The following is a 13,649-nucleotide window of genomic DNA, read 5'->3' as shown; positions in this document are numbered from 1 at the left end:
GGCCGAGGCGGGTGGATCACGAGGTCAAGAGATCCAGACCATCCTGGTCAACAGGGTGAAACCCCGTCTCTACTAAAAATACAAAAAATTAGCTGGACATGGTGGCACGTGCCTGTAATCCCAGCTACTCAGGAGGCTGAGGCAGGAGAATTGCCTGAACCCAGGAGGCGGAGGTTGCGGTGAGCCGAGATCGCGCCATTGCACTCCAGCCTGGGTAACAAGAGTGAAACTCCGTCTCAAAAAAAAAGAAAAAAATTTGATATTCTGCTTTTGGGTTAATAGGTATGTATTTGTCAGTAGTCGATAACTCAAGTCTAGACCCAAACGTATTCCTTGCTTTTTACTTGCTGTTTCCCCGTGTTTCTTTTAGTCTTGCCGCAGGTAACACACTATGGAGAAAAGGTTGTTGGAGGAAGGATAAGAAGGAGATTTTATATTTGCTGCTTAGAGAGAGAAACAATTTTAGGTTGTTTCTGGTGTTGATCGTTTCCCCCACTTCCACCACACCGCTGTTGACCATCGTGGTAGTTCATCGCCAATTATCTGTGTGTAACTTAGTAATAAAGTGAACTATATTGGTCACAAGAACAGTAAAAGTGTTCTTGACCATAATACAAATAACAGAGATAAATGTTTCCATATTAATCAGACTTTTGTGGCTACTTGGGCCCAGAAAACTGTTAAGCAAATGGATGCCATTGAATTTAATAAGCCCTATTATTTTATGTACTACTAATAAAAAGTGATGCCAGTTAAACTATGGCACACCATCAGTCACAAATTCCAAATCTTTATGAAGTTCCTTTGATTATTTGTACAACATTTTAAATGAGATTGGAAGATCTCAGACTGGCAAGAGTGTTTTGAGGCTTTCTGGAGTATATCCCAGTTTAACACATGTTTATACCCTTGCCTCTCAGTCTGGACAATTGAGTTATTTATGACTTCTAGACCGGAAGTGCTTAGCCTTTGACCTGAAAGTTAATAAAATTCAGCTTATGTCAAATCATTGATCCTGTCACAGCCAGGCAGTTAACCACATTAGTCTTACTTGTTCCCTATAGCTATTTTTGAATTAAGCAAAGCATTTAAAATTCATTGAGATCTAGTGTCTGTCTCCTGATTTGAATATGGAGAAGTAGAGAAAAATTACTTGGCATTCAAGGACAAGAACATTTATTTTTCAGAGAGCATGATTTAGGCATATAATTAATTATACCTGTAATCCTGGGTGCAATGAGAGTACATGAGTAAATTTAGTAGTTTTCAAATCTCATTTCTTTTAGCTTTCTTTATTGCCAGATTTTATAACATTTGTTATTAGTGTAGAAAAGAATGACAGAGTAGTCTCTTCATTCTTCAGCCTCTTGCCTGGTAAAGGGGTAAGTTGTACAAAGAAAAACCCCAAAGAAGGCCATAAGGTACAGTTAACAATGTATATTTCATTCAGATGAGGTAGAAACCCAGAATAATTTAACTTTTCTTAAAGATAGCTATATCAGATTTTGGCTTAAAAATAGTAGTTGTGGCACTATCAGTGTAAGTGAAACTTCCAAAGGCTTTCCTTCACATGGCTGTAGAGTAGAATTTGCTCAAATTCTAGGCTAGCTCACTGGTGTGGAATGTCTGGAGTATCACTAGCTTAGTGAGAGGATGTGAATGAATTTGACCTCCTTTCCTTTTTCTCGGCATCATATTCACCCCCTGAGTATTAATTGGCTTCACTTGTCTTTGTAGAATGAGTGGCAGTGTACTGAATGCAAGAAATTTAACTCTCCAAGCAAGAGGTACTGTTTTCGTTGTTGGGCCTTGAGGAAGGATTGGTATTCAGATTGTTCAAAACTAACCCATTCTCTCTCCACATCTGACATCACTGCCATACCTGAAAAGGAAAATGAAGGAATTGATGTGCCTGATTGTCGAAGAACCATTTCGGCTCCTGTCGTTAGACCTAAAGATGTGTATATAAAAAAAGAAAACTCTAAACTCTTTGATCCCTGCAACTCGGTGGAATTCTTGGATTTGGCTCACAGTTCTGAAAGCCAAGAGACCATCTCAAGCATGGGAGAACAGTTAGATAACCTTTCTGAACAGAGAACAGATACAGAAAACATGGAGGATTGCCAGAATCTTTTGAAGCCATGTAGCTTATGTGAGAAAAGACCACGAGATGGGAACATTATTCATGGGAGGACAGGCCATCTTGTCACTTGTTTTCACTGTGCCAGAAGATTGAAGAAGGCTGGGGGTTCATGTCCTATTTGCAAGAAAGAGATTCAGCTGGTTATTAAGGTTTTTATAGCATAATGGTAGTACGAATATAAAAATGCATTTATTCAGTTCACATCACATTATTTGAAGATCAATCCTTTATTTAATTTTATTTCCTACTTGTCTGTTAGAGAATGTTCTTAGGTATTAAAATCCAAGGTAGCTGTGAGAAAAAAATGGGCCAACAATGAAAAACAGAAGTAATCTGATTAAATTATGAAGTGCTGTGGATTACTTTATGCTGCAGTCAGGTACATAGTTAATGAACCCAAAAGAAAAACTCGTGAAAAACGAGATTTCTTCCATGCACATTTACAGTATTTAGGTATAAGTAACATGATAAAGTGTTTCCTTCTAACAAGTTGTAAAAATCTAACCACCCCATGAAAGCAGTAGAATGTTTCTGTCACCCTAAAGCACTCCCTCCTGTCCCTTTTCAGACAGTCCTTTGACTATTTCATGGCTCTCATCCTAGATTAGTTTTTTGGTTGCACTTTTTTTGGGGGTAGTAAGAGAGGTGTGGGACGACAGGCAGGGTCTTGTTCTGTCTCTCAGGCTGAAGTGCGGTGCAGTGGTGTGATCATGGCTCACTGCAGCCTTGGTTCCTGGGCATAAGTGGTCTTCCCACTTAAGCCTCCTGAATAGCTGAGACTATAGACTAACATAACCACACTCGCTAATTTTTTTTTTTTTTTTTTTGGTCATTAGAGGTCTTTTATTACAGAGGCCACTCTGCACTCCACACTTAACACACTTATACAACTAAATCTTACCAAACACTGTGGAATCTCACGGGGCCAGGCCCGGTGGCTCACGCCTGTAATCCCAGCCACTTTGGAAGGCTGAGGCAGGTGGATCATGAGGTCGGGAGTTCTAAGACCAGCCTGACCAACATGGTAAAACCTCATCTCTACTAAAAATACAAAAAATTAAGCAGGCATGGTAGTATGTGCCTGTAATCCCAGCTCCAGTACTCAGGAGTACTTAGGAGGCTGAGGCAGGAGAAATGGTTGAACCCAGGAGTCGGAGGTTGCAGTGAGCTGAGATCACGCCAGTTGCACTCCAGCCTGGGCAATGGAATGAGACTCTGTCTCAAAAAATTTTTTTTTTCAAGAACCTCACAGGTTTTAGATAACTGTCCTCGCATTGTTCTTCACACTGGGTTCCTGGTGTTGAATTGAAGCAACTCCTTCCAAGTTCCTTGCCCATTAATTAGCCAGGCCACTGTCCACATTGTCACAAACATTGTATTAACTGAAAACCTGGCACATGCCATAATCCATCAGGAGAGGTTATTTTTAATTAGATTAAATTCCAGTGTTAATGCAGAAAACCGGGTAGAGATTGAATTGCTATAACTGTCTTAGCTCTCTTCTTTATATCATATTTTGACCATTTATCTTCTACACCTGGCTGACCTGCATGTTCTTGTAGTGCAGCTTCTACTTGGTGTTTGCACTTGGCTTTGTTTTCAGATTTAAATTGTGACATGCATTTTCAAACATATCTAAGAAACAACGCTGATATTGAAATGGCTTCTGTAGAATAGGTTTGACAGATGTAAGTCTTTGATTATTTGGCTTTGGATTTTGTGCCTGTTACAGTTTTACACACATTCATTCAGAGAAAGACATTACCATCAGTGTGTTGTTTCTTTTTTCAAATTCCATTATGTTTTTAAAGACCCATATTTCACTAAGCAGTATACTTGTTGAAACTGATGTGAGTGACTTTATGTTTCCAGACGTGTTAGAGCGTCAGATACTGGAGTTTGCCAGGGTAGAATGATTGGATTCAGGATTGTTTAGCTGACTCATTGCAGGAAGTTATCCTGTAATCCCAGCTACTTGGGAGGCTGAGGTGAGAGGATCATTAGAGCACAGGAGGCTACAGTGAGCTGTGATCATGCCACTCCATGCCTGCTTGGATGACAGAGTAAGACCTGCTAATGAAAGGATAACGTTCCAAAAGAGCACTGGCTAATGTTTTAATGTTTTGTGGAGATGAAGTCTCACTGTGTTTGTCTTGGACTCTTGGGGTCAAACAGTCCTCATACCTCAGCCTTCCAAAGTGCTGAGATTATAGTCAGGAGCCACCTAGTCTGGCCCTTTTGCAAGACTTTAATCTGACATCTAAATTTTAAAAATTTAAGTACTTACAAAGGATATACTATCCAGCATATTGCATATTATATATGTGCTTTAAAGATTTTTGTTTTTTTGAGAGACAGGGTCTCACTTTGTCATCCAAGCTGGAGTGCAGTGGTACAAACACTGCCCACTGAAGCCTCAACCTTCTGGGCTCAAGTGATCCTCCAGCCTCAGCTTCCATCACACCCAGTTAATTAAAAAAATTTTTTTGTAGACGGCATCTCATTATGTTGCCCAGGCTGGTCTCGAACTCCTGGGTTTAAGTGGTTTCCCTGTCTCAGCCTCCCACAGTGTTGGGATTACCGCCGTGAGCCACTATGTTTGGCTTAAAGAGATATATATATATATTTCCCTTACACACACACACAAACCCTTGAAGATAGGCTTAAAGATATTTTTATGAAAGCCTTGAGGCTATAGATGTAGCTGATTAAATTTATAGAAAAAATACTGTTGCATAAACTGGCAAAGCCTGTACTCAGTTTAAAATTAATCAGTCAAATCAGACTTCAGTCAGAACATGTCTTGGTTTTAATTCAGATAAACACACAAACATACTTCTCTGCATAGCCTTCAGAAGGATCAATTCTTTTTTTGCGGGGACAGGGGCAGAAAAGGTCTTGCTTTGTTGCCCAGGCTGGAGTGCATTGGCACAATCACAGCTCACTGCAGCCTTGAACTCCCAGATCCAAGCAATCCTCCCACCTCAGCCTCCCAAGTAGCTGGGACCGTAGGTGCGTGCTACCATGCCCAGCTAATTTTTGTGTTTTTTGTACAGATAGTGTTGTGCCATGTTGCCTAGGCTAGTCCCAAACTTGGGTCCAGGCAACCCTTCTGCCTTAGCCTCTCAGGATTACAGTCCTGAGCTACCATCCCCCACCCTCTTTGCCTCTTTGGAGTTACCTAGATTTTTTTTTTTGACCCCTTTGTTTAGTGCCTCTGGAGCTGCTTATACCAAGGCAATGCCCCTTGGTATGATACTGGAAGGTTGACAGGCAATCTGTTTTTTTATTTTTTATTTTTTATTTTTTTATTTTGAGAATAAGGAGTATGGCTATTGTGACAAGGAAATTAAAGAGAAATGGTAGGTCTGAAAGGCCTCATCAGAGCACATATTTTAGGACAATACATATGGAAATTGGAGGTCTTTAAGTTGTTTTCCATATAGCGATGCATGTGTCCTTACCCCATGGGAAAATGTTGGTGTATCCTCAAGGGTATGTGTGTGTCATTTTGAAGACCAAGGCCCTAGAACTGTCAAACTTAAGGATCATAAAATTCACCTGGGTTGCTTGTTAAAAGTGCCTAAAGCCCAAGAGACTGATCCCTGAGATCTGGACCAGGAATAATTTGCATTTGAACAAGTATTCCTGGAATATCTTTGCAAGTTTTATACAGAACGTGCTTTTGGAATCCTTTCCCTAGACAGGGGTGTTCAATCTTTTGGCTTCCCTGGGCCACATTGGAAGAAAAATTGTCTTCAACCACACGCAGAATACACTAACACTAATAATAGCTGATAAGCTTTAAAAAAAAAAAAAGTTAAAAAAAAAACTCATCTTGTGATTTTTGTTGTGTTTTGTTGCTTTTTTTTGGAGATAGTGTTGTTCTGTCGCCAGGCTGAAGTAGAATGGCGCTATCTTGGCTCGCTGCAACCTCCACCTCCCAGGTTCAAGTGATGCTCTTGCCTCAGCCTCCTGAGTGAGTAGCTGGGATTACAGGCATCCACCACCACACGCGGCTCATTTTCAGAGACAGAGTTTCACCATGTTGGCCAGTTAATTTTCTCCCTATTCCTGCCTCCCGCCAAATGCTCTCTTTATAGTGATTGATAGCCAGTTGCTTTTGCAAGTGATGAACTGGAGGCAGGGACAATTGGGGACCTGTGCTTGTGGCATTTGATCCTCTACATGAGTTATAATTTTTTTTTTTTTGAGACGGAGTTTCGCTCTTGTTACCCAGGCTGGAGTGCAATGGCGCGATCTCGGCTCACCACAACCTCCGCCTCCTAGGTTCAGGCAATTCTCCTGTCTCAGCCTCCTGAGTAGCTGGGATTACAGGCACGCGCCACCATGCCCAGCCAATTTTTTGTATTTTTAGTAGAGACAGGGTTTCACCATGTTGACTAGGATGGTCTCGATCTCTTGACCTTGTGATCTACCTGCCTCGGCCTCCCAAAGTGCTGGGATTACAGGCTTGAGCCACCGTGCCTGGTGAGTTATAATTTTTAATAAAACTTAAGAACTAAGCTTTTTACTGAAATTTGTAGATATTTGATGCCAAATTTGGCACATCATTGCCCAGGAAAGAATTCTCTTATGCTGCTCAACTTTACTCCTCTTCTTGCTTGCTCACCTGGGTTTTCCTTCTTTTTTTTTTTTTTTGAGTTGGAGTTTTCGCTCTTGTCACCCAGGTTGGAGTGCAATGGAGCCATCTCAGCTCACTGCATTCTCTGTGTCCTGGGTTCAAATGATTCTCCTGCATCAGCCTCCTGAGTACCTGGGATTACAGGTGTGTACCACCACGTCGGGCTAATTTTGTATTTTTAATAGAGGTGGTTTCACCATGTTGGTCAGGCTGGTCTCTAACTCCTGACCTTAGATAATCCACCCACCTCAGCCTCCCAAAGTGCTGGGATTATAGGCATGAGCCACTGCGCCCAGCCTAAATTATTTTCTTGATCTGTTTTTGATTTTGTTCTTTTTTTCCTTGCCACTGCGGTACAGATTTTTTTACTCAGTCCCATTAAATTAAAGCAATACATAGTTTATGTGTGAAGTGTTCAGAGTTTACTGCTATAAGGAAACTTCCAAATACTGATATTCATCTTTTATCTGTAGTTATTGGGACCGTGTGCTCTGGTTTTCTGGAGACTGCCAATTTGCTCCCATTTTTCTGCATCCCAACTGAGATGGAAAGGGGAGTTTGTTTTCATCTCTCCCCTTTCACGTTCAAGTGTCTTCATCTGGATGTTAAATTGTATGGTCACCTGGTTATGGGTAAGCCATGGTCGAGTTAAAAATCTCGATTGTGAGGAAGGATCTGTGTCAGTGGAGCTCATTGTTTCTGCTGCATCATGCCATAGACTTGAATAATCATACCCAATTACCATCAGATTTCTTGTAGTTGTCATTTAAATTTATGATTGCTATCTTGGGCAAAAAGTTCAGCGCAGAGATGACGAATCATTAGAACCACGATGAATTTCAGTATTAGAACTAAAAAGGTCTGTCTCAATATTAACTCACTCTCCTTGCATTTGTACTTAACAGTAATTGGTATGCTTTTGTATTTAATGCTTAAATCAGACTTTATAAAAATCTTAGACCATTTCTCCAGTCTGTCTATGGAATATTACGGATTTCTAATCCTAGGCATGGACAATAGATTGGAGTTGAGCCATGCCAGCCTCTACACTGCCACTAACTTGTATGATGTAAGACTGAGTCACTGCCAAGCATCGGAAATACATGGTTGTGTTTTAATTATAATTTATGTATAGTTAGATGTATGTAATGCATTGTATGGTATTATTTGGTTTGTAAGAATTTATTTTAAGGGTCAGGGACATTTGAAACTTTTTTGTGTGTGTCAATTCAATGCAATGTTGGCTCCCTTGAAAAGTCATTAATGAATTATTGGTGAATGTTCTATTCTGTAATATAAAGTTGTGTAATGTTACCTCTTGACTCGCTTTTGAAAGGAAGACAGTTGTTAACCAGACATTTGTTTTTTTTCTCTGCAGAATTATGTGAATTTCTGATATATGGCTTTAGATACTGTGAATCTGTTTGTCATTTAGTCAGTTATCTGCTTAAATTGTTCAGACTTATATCCTAAGGGGCAATTTATTTTGATGGTTCTCCCACTCAAGTGCACATATATGCAAGCACATTTCGATTCTGATGCTACCTTTGCTACATCTAGATGGCCATAGATAAGGAACTAGCAGTGTTTTTAGAATCTGCACTTCAAAGATCTTTATCTTACCAGTAAGCTCTCTCCTATGCTAAACGTGAAATGTACAGTATTTACAAATGTCTGGAATTTTGCACTGCCATAGAGAATGTTAAGGTTACTTGGCTAGAATTTATGAGACTTGTGAGTAAACAAGTTGAAGTTTAGCAGATGAGGGGAAATATTGAGGCCCCTAAGAACTAAACTGAAAATAGTCAGTGTCTGAGATAGTGGCTGAAGTGGCTCCCCAGGCCTAATTTGGGAACAGTTTTTCCTGATTGCTTTGAGAATTACTTTTTGTCGACAAAACCTTTCATTTTGCTTGTTGTTGCTATGTTCTCCCTTTATAGGAGCCACCAGATTTCTTTTCTTTTTTTTTTTTTTTTTTCCAAGACGGAGTTTCGCTCTTGTTACCCAGGCTGGAGTGCAGTGGCGCGATCTCGGCTCACCGCAACCTCCGCCTCCTGGGTTCAGGCAAGTCTCCTGCCTCAGCCTCCTGAGTAGCTGGGATTACAGGCACGCACCACCATGCCCAGCTAATTTCTTGTATTTTTAGTAGAGACGGGGTTTCACCATGTTGACCCGGATGGTCTCAATTTCTTGACCTCATGATCCACCCGCCTCGGCCTCCCAAAGTGCTGGGATTACAGGCTTGAGCCACCGCGCCCGGCCCCAGATTTCTTTTCTTTTGTGGGAAATGTCCTATTAGCATTTTCAGATCTTTGGATGTGCACTAATGCCATTATTGGTAACTGTTACTGGTGAATATAGCATAGTTAAATAAACTGTTTCAGTAAATCTACACTTAGATTTATTGCACCTCTACCAGTAGCCTTTTGGATGACTGAAAGTGTTAGAGAGAAAGAGGCATGTCTGCAGAAAGAGGTAGCTAATATTTTTTGGTACTTTATCTGAAATCCAAGATGCTGCTTCCCCTGCAGGTAGTTTTCCCTTTTAGGATTAATCCTCTCTGGGAGCACAGGACAGTTAGTAGAATTCCTCATTTCTTAAGGTGGAGAGGGTCAAGGATACCTAAAAAGGGTAAAATAATGCTAGAAGAGCAATTCCTCTTTCAGAGCAGTTGCTGTAATTTGGCAAATGCTTTATTGAAAGTTGACATTAGGCTGAGGGCAGTGGCTTGTGCCTAATTTAATCCCAGCACTTTGGAAGGTGAGTGGATTGCCTGAGCTCAGGAGTTGTAGACCGGGTGTGGTGGCATGTGCCTGTAGTCCAAGCTACTTGGGAGGCTGAGACGGGAGAATCTCTTGAACCAGGGAGGCGGAGGTTGCAGTGAGCCAAGACCATACCACTGCACTACTCTCTGGGCAACAGAGCAACACTGTCTCAAAAAAAAAAAAAAAAAAGAAAATTGACATTGTAACAGCTTATGAGTTCCTAATTTCTTACCTGAAGGCATTATTTTTAAAAAGGGTTAAGTACTGATGTCAACAGACAAATATTTCTGATCAGATAGTCGCTATCAACAGAGTAGCAAATGTGGTTTCATAAAGTAGGAAGAAAACAGCATTTTAAAATAACTTTGGGAGACTGATTTGAGTAATAAAAAAAACTCCGGTCTCCCTTAAACAAAACCCTTTCTTCCGCCTTTACTGTATCTCTTATATCCCCTTAGTTCAAAGTTATTACCTTTTTCTTGATACTGCTTTTATACCAAAGACTTACCAGCCCTAGTAACTACAGTATCTTTAGATAAGATTCTTCTTTCCAGTCAGTCCTGGGAAATGTTTCTGTTGCAGAGTTAGGTGGTAGATGGGAAGCTTGGATGGCAGAGCTACTATCTAATAAAGTAACAACTTGTAGTTGAGGCTTCCAAAGTACATGATGCGGGATAGGGGAGTTAGCTTCCCTGTTGTCTCAGCACTAAGAAATTGAGGTCAGGTCAGGCCAGGCACGGTGGCTCACGCCTGTTACCCCAGCACTTGGATGGCCAAAGTGGGCAGATTGCTTGAGCTCAGAAGTTCAAGACCAGCCTAGGCAACATAACGAAACCCTGTCTCTACCAAACACAAAAAATAGCTGGGCATGGTGGTGCACGCCTGTTTTTTCCAGCTACTCAGGAGGCTGAGGTGGAAGGATCGCTTAATCCTGGAAGGTGGAGTTTGCAGTCAGCTGAGACGGCACCACTGGAATCCAAGGTGGGTGACAGACACCCTGTCTCAAAAAAAGAAATTGAGGTCAGACTTCCTTCTTACAAAATTACTTTTTTTCTCTGTGGTTTGCCTCATTTTTTTCACTTCCTTCTCAATGAGAATCAAAATATTTCTTTGAGGTTTTTTTCTTCCCCCTTTTAAAATCAACAGAAAATGTTTCAAAGGAGGGATGAAATGCTCGTTGGCTTCCTCAGCACTTGGCAAGGTAGACCTCAGCCACCTTGAATATGACTTTCTTCAGTCTCTAGCTGTGCACTATTAAGTACCTCTTGGGTGGAGGTGGAGTAAGTATTGGGTGCCAGTCTTGACCTTCGTATGCCTCAGTTTTTCTCATCTATAAAAATCAGTATACATACCTACCCTTCTACCTCATAGTTTGTTGGGTGGATTAAACATGGGGAAGCAAATTTGAAGTCTTATTAATTTCCTTGAAGAGGTGTAAGTAAGAGCCTATTATGCTCTTGGCTAGTGTACCAAGCTCTGAGTTACATATTTAGAATACCTCATGTTATGGAAGCCGAGCACAAGCTCTCCTTTTTGCCTGCCTGGCAGAGCTTGTCTTGCTTACTGTAAGCCCTTTTACCCATGCTTCTAGTTTAGATATCCTTTCCTGGAAATGAGGCTGTTAACTAGAAGAGAGTTCTTTCCCTGGGTGTTCTGAGAGAAGTTTGTAAATTTGGATAGCACATTCTATCCTGATAAAACTGCCTTGCTGTGGTCTTGATGTACAAAAATTCTTTTTTGAGGGGCGTGGGGACAGTGTCTCACTGTCGCCAAGGCTGGAGTACAGTGGTGCAGTCTCAGCTCACTGCAACTTCTGCCTCTCGAGTTCAAGTGATTCTCCTGCCTCAGCCTCCCAAGTAGCTTGAACTACAGGTGTGCGCCACCACGCCCAGCTAGTTTTTGTATTTTTAGTAGAGACTGGGTTTCACCATATTGGCCAGGCTGGTCTCAAACTCCTGACCTCAGGTGATCTGCCCACTTTGGCCTCCCCAAAGTACTGGGATTACAGGCGTGAGCCACTGCACCCAGCCCAAAAAGTTTCTACATACACTTGGGTAGGTGGCATAAAACACACTACCAATATATAGAAAACATGCCATTTTTTCAAATATTTCTGATCAGAGTCACAAGAGTAGCAAATGTGGTTTCATAAAGTGGGAAGAAAGCGGCAATGTAAAGTAACTTTTTGGGTGACTGAATTGAGTAATAATAAAACTCCAGTTTCCAGCAAAATAAATAACCTTTTGAATGTGGCCAGCTCACTGAGGAAAGGGGGAGGCATTCTCTGCATTCTTGCCTCGTTTTCTTTATAAGCACCACTAAATTAATAGCTCTGTATCTCTTTGGTGTTTGCACTATGTAATGCTTTTTACACTTTTAAAATTGTGCTTTTTTTGTGTATTAAATGTGTTTCCATTTGCCATTGTGTGTTGTCATTATTTGTGAAATAGGTAATTTTGTGTGTATACAGTTAAATCTCATTGCTGTTATATGTTTTGATCTGATACAACAGACCAAAGATATAACAGAAAATTACTTTTTTGGGGAAGTTGATGGACTTAAAATGGTCAGCTTTGGATATTTTCTCCCAGTTACCTTTTAGAGCAACTGCTGTATTTTATTTTCAGGGTCCCAGTCCTGAAGAAATCCATCAAATTTTACAGTGTTTTCTAACATTGAGCTTGTTGTGATTTTGAATTGGGGCCAGTACGAGAGGTACTGAGGGTTTGTCACGCTATATGCATTAATCAGTTGTATGCCTGCATCTGCTAGGGTCTTTAGCAGTGGTTCTTAAGCTTTTGGGTATTATAGTCCTCCTTGAAAAGCTGATGAAACTCATGAAACCTCTTCTTATAAATAAATAGCACAATATTAAACATCAATTTCAGGGCTTCATTGAAGCCGCTGGTCCATGACCCTTGGGTTCTGTTTGGAGGGCTGCCAGAGAAGAGTGAATGGCCCACAGAGAGCTTGGTAGTACATACGCCTTTGAAAAGTTCGTTCACTTAGACCTAAAGCCTTTATGGTGAGTGAAACATCTGGCTCATTGTCCTGAGCTTGAGTTGGGGCAGGATTAGCATATAGTTGGTGCAGATTGGTGTGAACTATGTGATTTCTTGGGCACCGAAGGCTGCCACATAAATGATACCCTTTAGAGATGTGTAATATATATCTGAGGAGGCCTTCGGGATGGGGTGGGGTGATAGTGGACATACCATGGTAACTTTTTTTTTTTTTTGAGACTGTCTCATTCTGTCACCCACGCTGAAGTTCAGTGGCAAGATCACAGTTCACTGCTGCCTTGACCTGGCTGAAGCCACGCACCCACCTCAGCCTCCCTAGTAGCTGAGACCACAAGCATGCACCACCATGCTTGGCTAAGTGTTTTGTGTTTTTGAAGAGATAAGAGTTGTGCCATGTTGCCCAAGCTGGTCTCAAACTCCTGGGCCCAAGCGATCACCCGCCTCAGCCCCCCAAGGTGCTGTGTTTATAGGCGTGAGCCATCATACTGGGCCCCCAGGGTAACATTTTAAAAATGAAAACAAGGGGCATTAGAAACAATGAGTCCAGCTCCTTTGTCTACTTCAGGCTTTTCATGTTTTGTATGTGACGTCATGTGCTTCCTGCTCACCTTGAGTTCCTCGTGCTGTAGATGTATCATCTTTGATACTGGAGGAAGAAGGCAAGCTCAAACTGAACTTAAGAGTATTGCAGTTTTGGAGACAGGGTCTTGGTTTGTCCCCAGGCTGAAGTGCAGTCATGCAGTCACGACTCACTACAGCCTCAGCATTTTAGTGATCCTCCTCCTCAGCCTCCTGAGAAGTTGTGACCACAAGCTCATGCCACCACACCTGGCTAATTAAAAAAATATTTTGGGGGGGGGCAGATGCAGTCTTACTATGTTGTTCCTGTTTGTCTAGAACTCCTGGGCTCAAGTGATCCTCCCACCTCAGCCTCCCAAAATGTTGTTTTTGCCTGACACAAACTATTGTTAGTAGATAAATTTCAGTTATTTGTTTTGAGGGTTTGGGTTTTCTTTTGTTTTTTGCTGGAGTTTCACAAGTCCAACATACAAAGGTATGAAAAGTTATTGCTA

At 41.3% G+C, this 13,649-nt stretch overlaps 1 protein-coding gene across 8 annotated transcripts in view; it reads left to right on the top strand.

Moving 5' to 3' along the window:
- The window catches only part of MDM4 (MDM4 regulator of p53), a 52,904-nt gene extending 40,931 nt beyond the window's left edge, over positions 1–11,973 (top strand). For all 8 annotated transcript variants that reach the window (XM_074384970.1, XM_074384968.1, XM_074384967.1 and 5 more), the window contains one exon: positions 1,738–11,973. In XM_074384970.1, the coding sequence (XP_074241071.1) occupies positions 1,738–2,307 (570 nt within the window). In that variant the 3' untranslated portion in view covers positions 2,308–11,973. The remainder of the gene's footprint in view (positions 1–1,737) is intronic.
- Positions 11,974–13,649: the final 1,676 nt, after the last annotated feature.

This window comes from Saimiri boliviensis, chromosome 14 (genome assembly GCF_048565385.1).
Source record: "Saimiri boliviensis isolate mSaiBol1 chromosome 14, mSaiBol1.pri, whole genome shotgun sequence".
NCBI lineage: Eukaryota > Metazoa > Chordata > Mammalia > Primates > Cebidae > Saimiri > Saimiri boliviensis.
This window is presented reverse-complemented; position numbering and strand designations above follow the sequence as displayed.